The 13,288-nt window shown below is 42.6% G+C and overlaps 1 protein-coding gene across 3 annotated transcripts in view; it reads left to right on the forward strand.

Annotated features, from left to right (window-relative positions):
* Positions 1 to 13,288, forward strand: part of cacna1c (calcium channel, voltage-dependent, L type, alpha 1C subunit) — a 199,417-nt gene that overhangs the window by 9,849 nt on the left and 176,280 nt on the right. For 2 of the 3 annotated variants that reach the window (XM_056367472.1, XM_056367473.1), the window contains exon 1: positions 756 to 1,717. The exons of the other annotated variant lie outside the window; for it this stretch is intronic. In XM_056367472.1, the coding sequence (XP_056223447.1) occupies positions 1,660 to 1,717 (58 nt within the window). In that variant the 5' untranslated portion in view covers positions 756 to 1,659. Of the gene's footprint in view, positions 1 to 755; positions 1,718 to 13,288 lie in introns of those variants that run through there. 3 annotated transcript variants of the gene reach the window in all.

Below are 13,288 nucleotides of genomic sequence, written 5' to 3' on the forward strand. Positions count from 1 at the left end.
ATAAAAGAGTTGAAAAACCAGATATTTAGTGTGTGTGTAAACAGAGCTTTGGCCAAGGAAAAGAATGAGGCTGAAGCAGTCCAGATGTCTAGGAACTATGGGCAAATCAGATGTAGGTAAAACTGTTTCTTCCTGCAGAAATCAGAGCCTATGCAAAGCTTAAGCCTGCTATGGAACATTATCCTACTTCTCTCTCTCTTTCCCTCACACACACACGCGCGCGCGCGCACACACACACACACAGACACACACAGGCACATTCTCTCTTCCTATTTCCTCTTGCTCTCTATCTTCTTTTCTGTATCACATGCATGGGTTTTGGCCACCTTCCTTCTCTTGTTTATCTTCTTTTCTGTTCCTTTTAAGATCTCGTGACACCCCCCCCCCCGCCCCTTCTGCCTCCTTTCACCACATACACACTTCATCAACATCATCATCATCTTTGTCTTCATCATCACCACCATCATCATCATCTGGATACCAGCCGGCGGTTCTCCACTGTTGCATATACAGTCTCCCTCCCTTCTCCTCTCTCTCTCTCTGGCAAACTCATACACACATACACACACACACACACACACACACACACACACACACACACACACACACACACACACACACATCTGGAAACAGTCAAAGCGTCTACATGAACGGGGAGGGGGGCTACCTCTCTCTCTCTCTCTCTCTCTCTCGCTTCCTCTCTCTCTCTCTCTCTCTGTCGGTATCACTGCAGAGCTGAGCTGCAGGGGCAGCAGAGGCAGAGAGAAGAGAGAGCTCTAACTCCCGATCAGTGAGACACAGGCAGACAGACAGACAGGCAGGCAAGGCAGACAGACAGGCACACAGACTGACAGACAGACACACCGCCGGACCATCATGGACTGGATCAGGACAGAGAACCCCGTCTCCGGATGAGACAGGACGGCCTGGCTTCTGTTTTTTGGGGGGACTCTGCTATAGATAGCCTACGTGGAATAACCAGCAGCCTATTGGGAGATTTAACCCCGTGCTACCCGTGATGGAATATTTACACTCTTCTCATTTTCTAATTTTTCTCCTCTTCTCTTCCTCCTCCTTCTCTTCCTCCACCACCACCTCCACCTCCTCTTCTTCATCCTCTCACATTTTGACACGCTGCTGAAGATGCGCACGAATGCGTCTTTTGCGCACTTCCATTGCGACCGTCACTGACAGCTCCCGTGCTTTATAACCTTTTGAAACCTTATCCTGTTTTCTTTTTAACACAACAAGGGAGAGGGGAGCAAGAAAGAGAGAGAGAGAGAACGAGCAAGGTGTGAATTGAATTGAACGCGGTGCTGGTCTCATGTTTCTCGCCTAGGGCCCGGATGTACCGAGGGATGCACCGGTGCGTTTTCCCAACCGGTTCCGCCGAAAGCTCCCTCTTTTTTCTCGCCTTCACCTCCATCATGGGGATTAGGTAATATTCACTCCATGCGAAGAAACCCTCCCCATAAATAAAAAAAAACGGAATACCCAAAACTGTCCGTGCCAGACAGTTCTTTCTTCTTTTTTCCCCCTTTTTTAATTTCTTTATTTTTGGGGGGGCTTTTTTTCCTCTTGTTATTTTCCCTCCTCCTCTCCAGCTTTTTCCACTCTCTCTCTTCCATTCACCTATAGGGATAACGCCGGACTACATTTATGGTAAATGAAAGCAAAAACATGTACATCCCGGAGGACACCCTTGAGAACCATCAAGGTATGTGGTGTCTTTTTTATTTATAACTGGCAAACATCTTGTAACTGTGCATGAGAGGGAAGGAGGGAGGGAGGGAGCAAGAGAGGTATGATGATCTCGAAATGGGGATGGGATGGGGAAAGAAGAGGAGGAGGTGGAGGGAAGGAGGGGGGGGGGTGAAGTAAAAGGGGTGTTAGCTCCCCTCTCGTTTTCAACAGATGGACAGATGCAGCTCTCTTCCCCCCTCTTGTCCACTTTCCCCCTGTGTGCAGTTTGTTCCTTTGGTCGTTTCCTCCTCTTATGTGCAGTTTGTGCAACGAGTGAACTTGTGCCATGATGCAGGGAGCCATCAGGGACAGATATGGATGAGGCCTTTTTCTTGCTTGGTTTAGTCCACACTTGTGGGTTTTAACAGGCCTGTCCATCCCATAATGGGTGGGCAGTGTTCTTATTTAGCCAACAGGCAGTTGTAGGTGGGTGGGTGGGTGGGTTGGGGGGCATTATTGTTGTTTAAGACACATTCCCACCTCTGAATGTGAAAAAAACCGCGTGTGTGCAAATTATTTGGCAGATCTTGTCTCTCCAAGGGGAATAAACTTAACAGCACATATATGTTGTTGGCTTCACGAGGACACAGTGGAAGCTGAGGAGCAGTGAATTTGAGCACCGATACGCGCACTCGACCACCATCGATCCTCACTTCTTCTATAATCAATAGTCGAATATGTCACGTTTGAATCCAAGTTGTTCATGTCCGCAGGGCTCCTTAACAGCAGCGCGAGTGAGAAATGGCACAGAGATGACAGGTGGCAGTAGGAAGGCCTGCAGGACTTATTTGTCTGCTGAGAATTGGGTTGATGATGTGCTATTTTTGGGGATGGCAGCGCAGCACAGTAGGTTGTTTCGCACAAGACACGACCGAAGTTCAACGTGACGGACTTTTTTTTTTTCTAAAGTGTTTAAAAAGCAATAAAGAGTGAATCGAAATCCAGGGCTGCGGTGTGTTTTACGGTGAGGAGAGGGTCTGTTTGCATTGCGCAGTATTACGCGTCGCTCCTTCCACCCACGTTGCAGAGAGCAAAGCCCAGCGATGCATTCGTCTACGGCCAGGCGGCCCTTGTAATTCAGCAGGGGGCTGTTTATCCGATCACTATTATCATCCTCATAACCATCATCATCATCACCATCATCACCATCGTCGTCGCCTTCGTCCACCACTTCCATCCCAACCACATACCTCTGCCTTGGCGACAGGTTCCATAGCAACAGGGGATGAGGAGAAGGGTGGCTGTGTGTGTGTGTGTGTGTGTGTGTGCGCGCGCGCGCGCGTGTGTACAGTCAGTAAAACAAATCAGTTACCTTGATGTCATCTTAATCTATCATCAGAAAGGACCTTTTTCTCCAAGATGCCCAAAGAAGTAATAGACATCATCATCATCATCATCATCATCATAACAATTGTCATAATCATATAGTGTGTAACCTGTGTGTCTGCTACAGTTACTCTCCGGAAAAGTGCTTGACAACCCAAGATGACCCAAGCAGTGTCTTCATACACCTTTTAAGAGCAAAATATAAAATTCTTTTCAAGATGAGGTGGTCCTATATCTTAGTGTGAGATGATCAGTGCCACTCTCAACTCCTATTACTGGCCTCTTGTAGGTGATTGGTGCTTAATGCCAGCTTCAAGTCTAATAAATGAGTTCAAATCTTACTGCAGAAAGTATCTTAGCTCAGGCGACTGAGTGAGTTTACAGTAGAGGGCTACAGTGCAAAACAGCAACACATAGATGAGGCCTGCGGCTGCACAATGTTTGTCCCTGTGCTGGAATATAAACTTGACTATAGTGAATTGACTGTTTGAGTGAAACAATGCACCGGACGTCTCCAGATCAGCAGACCTGAATGAAATAACTTTATTTGATCAACATTTTCAAGCTGATAGAATCATGTCTGAATAAGCTTTTTTTTAGATGTTTCATCGCTGTAATTCAATTACAGTCTAAAGCAGATTACTGTGGGATTTATAGCAAATTTTTCTCAGACTGGAGTCTACTTGGGTGGTGGTTTCAGCACCACGGACAGTTCATTTTTCATTGGTCTATTGACAGCTACTTGACAGCTATTGAAGGGTCACTGGCACTGAGGTTTCACTGTTTGTTTCCTGCTTTTGTCAAATCATTATTTTTATATGTTAAATTTCAGGTGTTAACAGCAAAAATTCATACAAGATCCCCAAGTTTAAAAGTGTCCACCTGGTATGTAAGGGTATAGCAGCATATCAAATTATATATGTTAAATTAACCTATATTATTCTTCCTTTTTCATTTGTTGAGGGTAGTGGTGAAGTGGCTATTAGGAAGTTGGTTGTATTGTAGGAGCCACTTAATGAGTTTCCTGCGGATGAAAGATGACAGCACTCTGGTGTACTGTGGTTATTATAGAGACCATCCTTTCACTACAAGTTTCAACAGTTCACCTCTAACACACAATAGCCAAGAGTTTGTCAAAAAAATGAACCCCTACCAGTCTGTTACTGCTCTGTATCTGACCCCAAACTCTCCTCTCGCTGTTGAAGGAGACAAAAGTAAAGACAAATTTATCCTTGAGGGATTCAGTGAGACAAAGTCCCACACCGAAAAACAGCACAGATGATGTCTAACATTCTGAGGCTCTAAGTTACAGTTCCTGATACCTGACACCAGCTTTGTAATTGGTATTTGATTTTATCTTTGTTGTCAATTAGTCTCCATTTTTATATCTGCTCTGTAATTCAGAGTTGATGTTCCACATGATTGCACCGAAAGCTCATGTTCACTGAATGAACCAATTATACTGCATCTACATAATTTTATTTTATTTTTTCTAACAAGTGAACTGTCTTTCAAATGCACACACATGAGCAGGAGCACAACCCAACGCACAGGCACATGCAGACTTGTCATTATATCCTGTACATGTGTAACTGATGTGGCTTTGAAACAAACACACACCTGTGGCATCTCATGTCATTGCATGTATAGCTGAGAACACACACACACACACACACACACACACACACACACACACAACACACACACACACACACACACACACACACACACACACTCATTTCAGCAGCGTAATCAGCGAGTTGATTCTCCCTGTGGGCATTGTGCCAGAGGCATGATACCTCTGTTAGGGATATTAATTGGTTTCTGATGGTTACCCTGGGGTGCTGGCCACCTGCCAAATCACCTCACTCTAATGACTTTACTTGATACGCTCAATGATTCTATTGATGTCACCCCAAAAGACATGTTGCAACAGCCAACATCAACTGATGTGTTCACTTTATATGCAGTTTTCCACATGGAGCAAACAGGTAATTCCATTCATTAGCTGGACTTTAAGGTAGAATTCATTGGATTCGATATATATTTTTTGGTAACATCTCAACAGTAGGCGTCAAAGTTGTTGCCCTCATCAAATAAAGGCAACAACTAATCAAGTATTTCTTTCAAATGTGCTTTAATTAGACTCCACAGGGGCAGAGAAACAGTGAAGTGAGCTAAGCCATCTATCAGTATGCCTGACGTAGATGGAAATCTGGGCAATTAAGCCCCAATCTACCGTTACTTAACCCACTTGTTGCTCAATATTAGTTTGGAGTTAGTTTGCGGCAAGATGAAGAGGATAGAAACTGGTCACAGTGGTATTTGTCAGCAAATTGCAAGGTTTTCTTTAAGAATAATAAAAAAAAACCTACTTTTTACATTGTAACTGATTCTCTGCCTGTTAGTTTGGAGTGTTATATGAATGATGTGTTTTTTTTAAAAACCTGCTTGCAACCAGTGTTCGCTCAGAAATAATAACCCAGAGGTAAAATAAGTTAATGTGAGTCCAAAGCCTTTAGTAATCTAACGTTATTATCTTCAGTGACTGTCACTTGAAGACACACTTCTGGATTCATCTATGTTTTTAGGATGAACACAAACACTGACCGTCTTTGTTATATCCAACAACAAATAACCCACCCTGTGAGTGTGTCGCAGTCAAACATGACCCATTTTGATCAAACATTATCCCCCTGTACCCGCACCCTCACTCGCCAAACAAAACCCAGTCAAATGAACTTGCATTAATTTTCTAACAAAAGAGGGAAGTGTGTGTGGAAGCGCATGTCCGTGTATTTCTGTTAGCTTGTTTGTGTCTCTTGCTAGTATTTCTCTTCAGTGGCTGTCACTTACCATGTCTTACACAGAATGCGACAATTCAGTGCTGAGGCAGAGAAGCTTAAGTGATGAGGCAAAAATCTCAACTTTGCCATCTCTGAAACTCATTCAACCACAGTCCTCTGCTGCTGGCAACTGAGCTGCTTTACCAGACAGGTTTAGTAGTTGTTAATTCAGGGGGTGAGCATGTGTGCGAAGCAAAATTTCTCTGGACAAATCAAAACCCCACTTTGCTGGCAATGCATTTATTGCGGGCTGTAATACTTCCTATCATTGAGACAATGTGGGACATATATTGTATTTACCACATATGAAATCCACATTTTTCTAACCTTCTTTTTACCTTGATTTATTTCACGATCCTTGGTGGTTTTGCAGTAATGCCTATAATGACTATTTTGGCTATAAGGTCAAATGTAATTTTATCCTCGATTTCAGTATAGAACTAAAATTTAATATAATATTTACAAAGCCCAAATCTGTGCAGCTGTAGCCAAGATATGCTGACTTTTAGTCCTTAGTATCGGCCAGACTCCAAAAGTGCTGGATCCTACAATGCCCAGAATGCAATTCAGTACTGTAGTGTCTTTGGTCAGACTCTCCCTGCTTAGTAAATATCCACATTTAACAGACTTTAAATCCAGGTTTGTAACACAGGTTTTGTGGCACAAATTGTGTCAGGACAGTGATAAAATAATCTACTGAAAATGATGGCTTTTCCCACTTTTCTCTTCACTACTGCATTGTGAATTCCTCTTCAAGCCTATGAAATGATCCAAATGTACAGTTGGAGAAATAAAAATGACTAGTTTGAACTGCTCACAAGTCACACCTGCTGAGAAAAAGGTTGCAAATACACACTCCTTCGTATTAAAGGGTCGCCACTGCCTTACATCATCAGTGCTTCAGGTTTTTCACTGTACATCACATGTATGGGCTCAGAATACAAAGCTGCAGTATATAGTATGTGTTTAAAGATCTATTAGTCACAGCAAGGTTATAGCAGCTGCAGTGGAGGATGTAATGAGCGATTAAAGGCCAATCAGCATTAAAGAAGTTTATATCAGCACCCCAGAGTGTGTCATGGCTTTAACTTAAGGATGTGACTCAACAACAGCTGCTCTTAACGTAAAACACCATCTGAGAGACAAAAAAGACACATGGAGGGAAGGAAAGGGAGGAGGGGCGGGTCAAAGGAGAAATAAGAGGGGAAAATGACAGATTGGATAAAGGAGATAAAAGAGAGGAGTAGAGAGCAGAGACGAAAAGGAGGGACGGAGCAAAAAAGACAGGCGAGGGCTGGCGAGGAAACAGAGGGATGGAGAGGAGCAAATGGCAGCCAATGGAGAGAAAAGAGGGAACTATAGAGAGGAATAAAGGCATGAAATGAGTGAGAAACAGAGTGAGCGGCAGAGGCAGAGGGAGAGCCAGAGGGATAGAGAGAGAAGCAAGGGAGCACAGGAGGAGGAGGAGGAGAAGAAGGGAGGATTATCCGTGACTCTGTCTTGCTTAAGCCTCTGGTTGTGTATTGGAAATCTATCCAGAGGCTGTCCTCTGCTCTTAGAGCTATCGGGCCTTGGTCTTCATTTCTGATGGGACAATGCGCCAACACCTTGTGTGTGTGTGTGTGTGTGTGTGTGTGTGTGTGTGTGTGTGTGTGTGTGTGTGTGTGTGCGCGCGTGTGTGTGTGCGTGCGTGTGCGAGTGTGTGTGTGCGTGTGTGCGTGTGTGCGTGTGTGTGTGTGTGTGTGTGTGTGTGTGTGTGTGTGTGTGTGTGACAAAGAGAGAGATAGAATGCAGTTGCAACTTGCTGCCTGCCCATATGCATTGTGCCTGCTTGGCTGCCTCCGTCTGTGAGAGTCCCGTCTCTGCTCAGTTTCTTAAGTGTCCTACCTCTCTAACACACACACACACACACACACACACACACACACACACACACACATACACACACCCTCCTATTCTATTGATCTGACTGAAGCCACCAGTGGAAATAATGACTCCAGACCTGTAGCACCCTCTGTTATACTCCCTCTCTTTCGTACTTTCTCTACCTTGTACTCTCTCTCCTTACGTTTGACTGCATATCCCTCCGTCTCTGATTCTTCACCTTAAGTAACCCTCCAATTACAGGATGCTGTTTGACTATCACATCAATATTTAAGTTTGAAATTCTCATTGCTTAAAAAACAGAGGTTGAGATTAATAAAATTAATGTTGCAGGATTTTTCCGCTTAAATGCCACGACGTTATCACAGCTTTAGTTTCATATTGACTAAAATCTCTCTCCATTGTCTTCTGACTGTCCAGCAAGTTCAATAATATTTATTCATTTTTTTCCAGCTTAAATCATTACCAGAAGCTCTCGCCAGCAAGCTTCATGAGCATCATTGACTTTATTTTGCCCAGGGTTTTGCCTGCCAGGCTACAATCAGGCTGCCCTAACCATGCACCTGGTGGAGCTTGTTGGAACGGAAAACCCGCAGACACTAAGAGCTGTCTAACATATTTTACCACCTTACATATTTTTCAGAAAATGAAAAATCTTTCTTTTTAACTTGTTGTTCTATAATATTCCCCAAAAATGATAATGCACTGAAAGACAGTTGCACAACACTGTCTGTTGTTAGTTAGTCAATTATTTATAGAGCTTGACTACCAGTTTCATGAGAATGGCATAATGTCTTATTTTCACAACATTTCTTTTGCATGAGTAACCATAAAACCAAACCTACATCCTTGCATTCCTTGGATGTATAGAAACGTGTTAAATATTTTAGTCGTACATGTCGTTTACATGTTACTTGTGACTCTTATGACCTCTGTACAGTGTATATATGCCCTGATTCTGCTGTATGAAAATGACACTGCTGTTTCCAAGCACTGAAGAAAACGAATGAACATCTGTGTGCGTGTGCATGTGTGTGTGTGTCTGTGTGTCTGTGTGTCTGTGTGTGTTTCCCAAGTTCAAGAGAAGCTGAAGGATGAAGAGAGACGAGAGTAGAAGGCAGTCTATATTATTCATGCCCAGCCATGCATTTCCCCTCTATCTTGTCTGCCCTCTCTTCCCTTCGTTCTCTCGCCGTCTCACAACGTCCTCTCCCATCTTCCTCTGATGATTCGCTTTGTTGTCTGTCTTTTTGCCACCCCCCTCGTTCTCTCTCTTTCACCCCCTCTCCATCTCTCAGCTAGCTGTTCAGCATTGGTTCATTTGAAGGTTTATCATTCTCTGAGACCGCATTTTCCTTTCCTCTGAATGAATCAGTCCATCTGCGTGCATTTACTGTAACAGTCTGTAGCATTTGCATTAGATCTAACCACAGAAAAGCGAAATACAAAACACCATTTATTGCCCCAGCTGAGAATTCAGACTGGAAGCTCAACACTCAAAACGATGCACAACACAAAGTGGACAGCCCACAACTCCATACACTTACAAGAACAATGTGTCTAATGTTCAATATGCAGGAAAAGCCTATAGTTAACACTGTTATAAACTTCTAGTCAACACTGAGTGCAGAGTTTAATCCTAAAATCTATATTGCAGGTGTATAGGTGTTGAAATAAGCAAGTCTAGATAGATATAGACAGTTATAGTTTTATATAAATCCACTTCATTGTTTTTCTTCATGTGAAATACTCAACCATGTGATACTTAACCCGATACTGTAAAGTGGTAACCACGGTTATTTTCTGTGCCCTTTGATCAAGTTTTGTTCGAGTCTTTGCTACCAAACCAGGTTAAGGCTACATTGTGACTCCATGCACATTTGACTCCATGTAAGTAATGATAGTTTTGTTTTGAGGTCATGAGGCTGAAGTACAATTTGATTACATGTTGTCATTTTCATGTATTCAGCACCAGTGCTTCCTGTTCAAAAGCTACTGTTCAAATCTGATCTTCACATCTTCTTTGGTGGGGACATTTTTCTGAAATAGAAAAAAGATCTACAATGTTAGTATTGGCGCATTCTGATAAATAACCTATTAAAGTGCAGACTGTTATGAATATGCTGTTATGTGTATTACACCAATTCATTATAATAGTCTAATAATGAAGTGCATCTTGAGTCAAGGAGCATGATCTAGGCGGGTGATCACCTTTGGGGCAGTGATAAAAGACTAGATCTTGACTGTGAGTCCGTTTCGTGCAGAGACGCATCATCCTAGCGCTGATGACACTCAGAAGGCGTCATTCATTCATCACTCAGGTGTTCCCTCTCCAAAGAAGCACTTTGTCTCTACTGAAACCAGCAGCGTGTTTGACTCCTGAGTTTTTGAGTCTGAAAAGTATTTCCCCTGCCTTCCACACAGTTGGCCATTGGCCTCTGCTCATTTTTGTACAATATGTAATTCAATTAGCAGACTCCTGAAATTGCTATAGATATGTATTCTTCACTTCACCCTGTTGAGAAAAGGGTGGATAAATCAGGCCCAAAATCTCTCTTACAAAATAACATAAATTGCTCCTGTTTTGACAAAAAATGTATGTTTATGTACAACCCTATTGCTTATAGTAAAAGGCTAATTGAGGAAATAGGTTTTTTATTGTACTGTAAAATGTAAATGGGCTAAAATCATAGATGAAATGCCATATTTTTCTTTCACATACTGTATTTCTCCCATCCTTGCACCCACAAGTTGGTAAGGGTGTCTATAAGAGCAGCTTTGCCCTTTGTTCCAGCTGTTTCAGTTCAGGCTTTTGCAGCTAAACTTTGTGACCTGCAGCAATGATGAAACCACTGTCCTCATTAGTGAGTCTAATCCCACTCACGCATACACTGATCACATACAGCACATGTGCACCAGCAGCGGCCCATACAGCACAGGCTCCTTCTTTTGCAGATACACACAAACGCCAGACATGAGACATACCATCTCGTTAGAATTTATTTTTCATGAGGCTAATTTCAGAGTGCGATGAGGTAGAGGGAAAGAGGGAGGCAGAAAGAAGAGTAAAATGGATTCAGAAGAGGAAAAGAAAGGGAGGGAACAAAGGTACAGAGGGGGAGGAACAATAGTCCGTGCAGTCACTCTGCAGGAACACTATCAACTTCTTAGTGACAATAGTGTGCATGCGTCTGTCTGTTCATGCATATTTATGTTTCCATATTAAATATTGCCCTGTGTCTTTAAGGGGAAATGAGTCCTTGCAACTAAACATACGTACCTGTCCAGCAGCTAATTGAAAATGGAAGATTAGAGTTAGTATCCTGTCTCTCCAAGTATTTTTTCTTTTAATTGACGCACCATAAATGGTTCTACTTTATGAACAGCAGGTTATTGTACAGGACAACGAGTGAATATATTTTTAGCCTGGGTTCTCCAGCAGAGAATTAAGAGATTTTGTAAAATTGAAAATATGGAATAAGGTCTTTTATTCTCAACAAGCTGCTACTGATTCCACACAACATGCTTGTATTTGTTGATATAAAAATGTTTTGCTGTCTCTGTGGGTGAGAAAGTCACACAGCGCTCCCTGAAGAAACCATGCCATAAATGTTTCCTTGCTTATTAGTAAGTAGTCTCGTTAGTCGGGCCTCTGGTGGGTTTGTCATGGATGGATAGCTGGACTGTAGAGAAGGTGGTTTGTTGCCATAGGCCTGTACACAAACACACACACATTCCCACACACACACACACACACACACACACACACACACAGCTGTGAGCGTCACCCTGCTGGGTGACAGCACCAAGGCAAGACAGATTAAACTAAGAGTGGAGTGATTCAGCTCTGTGTGTTACTTTGTGTGTGTTTTTCTGCCCCTAGGTGTGTGTGGATGAGCATTTATTTTGGGGGAGGGGGGCACTTTCGTCTGTTTGTGTCTGGGGCCGGCAGCTGTCAGATCACTTCTTGCTTCTAAGAATCACAGGTAACGAAAGCCTGTTGTGTAGCCTGAGGAAGGTAGCACCTTCTGTTGCTTTTCTTATTATGCACCCAGACAGGACAAGGTTAAATAACACTTCAGCGTCGGAGAAGGACGAGCAGTTGCCATCTTTTTTAGAGCAAGCCTTTTAACAAACGAGAATGTCTGTCCATATTATATTTAATAATGGATTTTTGAAAGTTCCCCCTCTCTCTTTGCAGTATCTTGGCATGGAGCTTAAAGTATGGAAAAGGGTTAGGGGAAACTTGTGGTTAGGCAAAAAAAAAAAAAACTAGGACAAAAACACTTTGTAAAGGTTAAGGAATGATCATCATTACTTTTAATAAAAATACAAATGTGAAATGCAGGTCTGTGATGGGAAAAAGACTCTCCAACCTCCACACCCTTATTTTCAGCTACACTTCAACTAGGGCACGCTACAACCTGCCGTAGCACTGAACACTGGCATTAAGTATAAATCTTGGGGTGAAGATTTGTCCAATATGGACCTCATTTCAGGCGATACTGTACTGCTTTAGAAAATGCTGCAGGTATGTTATGTTCTGATCAGAAATAGATGTTTCCATTTATAGCAAAGCTTTGCTTCCATGTAGAACATGGAGGAGGAGATAATCATATCCTGGAAGCCTCCGTGATGTGCTTGGTTTCTCGCTGTTGCATCATTCTGTTCATCTTGCTGGTCACTGTTTCTCACGACAAGCCACTACATGTAGCCTACAGAACATCGCGTATGGAAGATATACATACACAATATACTCAAGTTTAAAGGGTTCCTCCAGTGATTTACTATTGCATGGTCTTAATGAGAGAAAGAATAAGAACAGATCATTCCAAATCAAAACAGCAGAGGCTGTAATATCTTGACTTTAGGTCATTAGTATGAGTTAAACCCTAACAAATACTAGATCCTACAGTTCCCATATCGCAACTCAATAGTGTTAAACCCTCTTCTCTGGTCTTTCAGACACCAGTTTGTAACACAGTTTGTTAATAATTTAAATCAATAACTGTGAAGACATCATCAAGGTTATTTTCTCAGCCTTTAGACAAAGCTCCGTAACTGTTTTCACAGGCAGACTACCTATTTTCCCTCGTGACAAGCAAACCGATCATCTGATCAAGTACATCGACGGAGTGGCCCTTTAATGCCTCTGTTGGTGCTGGCTTATGGTTTTCCAATGCAGACAACATAAAGAAATGTCACAGGGGGATGTGACCTGTCATTAACTTGATTCGGATACATTGGTTACTGCTTTGACCAGTATCCATGGCAACAAGCGCCAGCCAAGTATGAAGCGTTGAAAACAAAAACAGTAAGTTTATTATCTATAAAGGAATTTTCGTTTATGTCTCTGACCTCAGACGTTGTGTTGAGTCCTGTTCTGTGTCTTTATGTCTGTTGTTCTGTCCAGTCTGTCTGCTTCTCTGTTGCATTCGGTACCATTCTTTTCATCAGTGGTTACCATAGTGACAAGGACTGGACTCGGG

Source organism: Seriola aureovittata, chromosome 22, assembly GCF_021018895.1.
Source record: "Seriola aureovittata isolate HTS-2021-v1 ecotype China chromosome 22, ASM2101889v1, whole genome shotgun sequence".
Lineage (NCBI taxonomy): Eukaryota > Metazoa > Chordata > Actinopteri > Carangiformes > Carangidae > Seriola > Seriola aureovittata.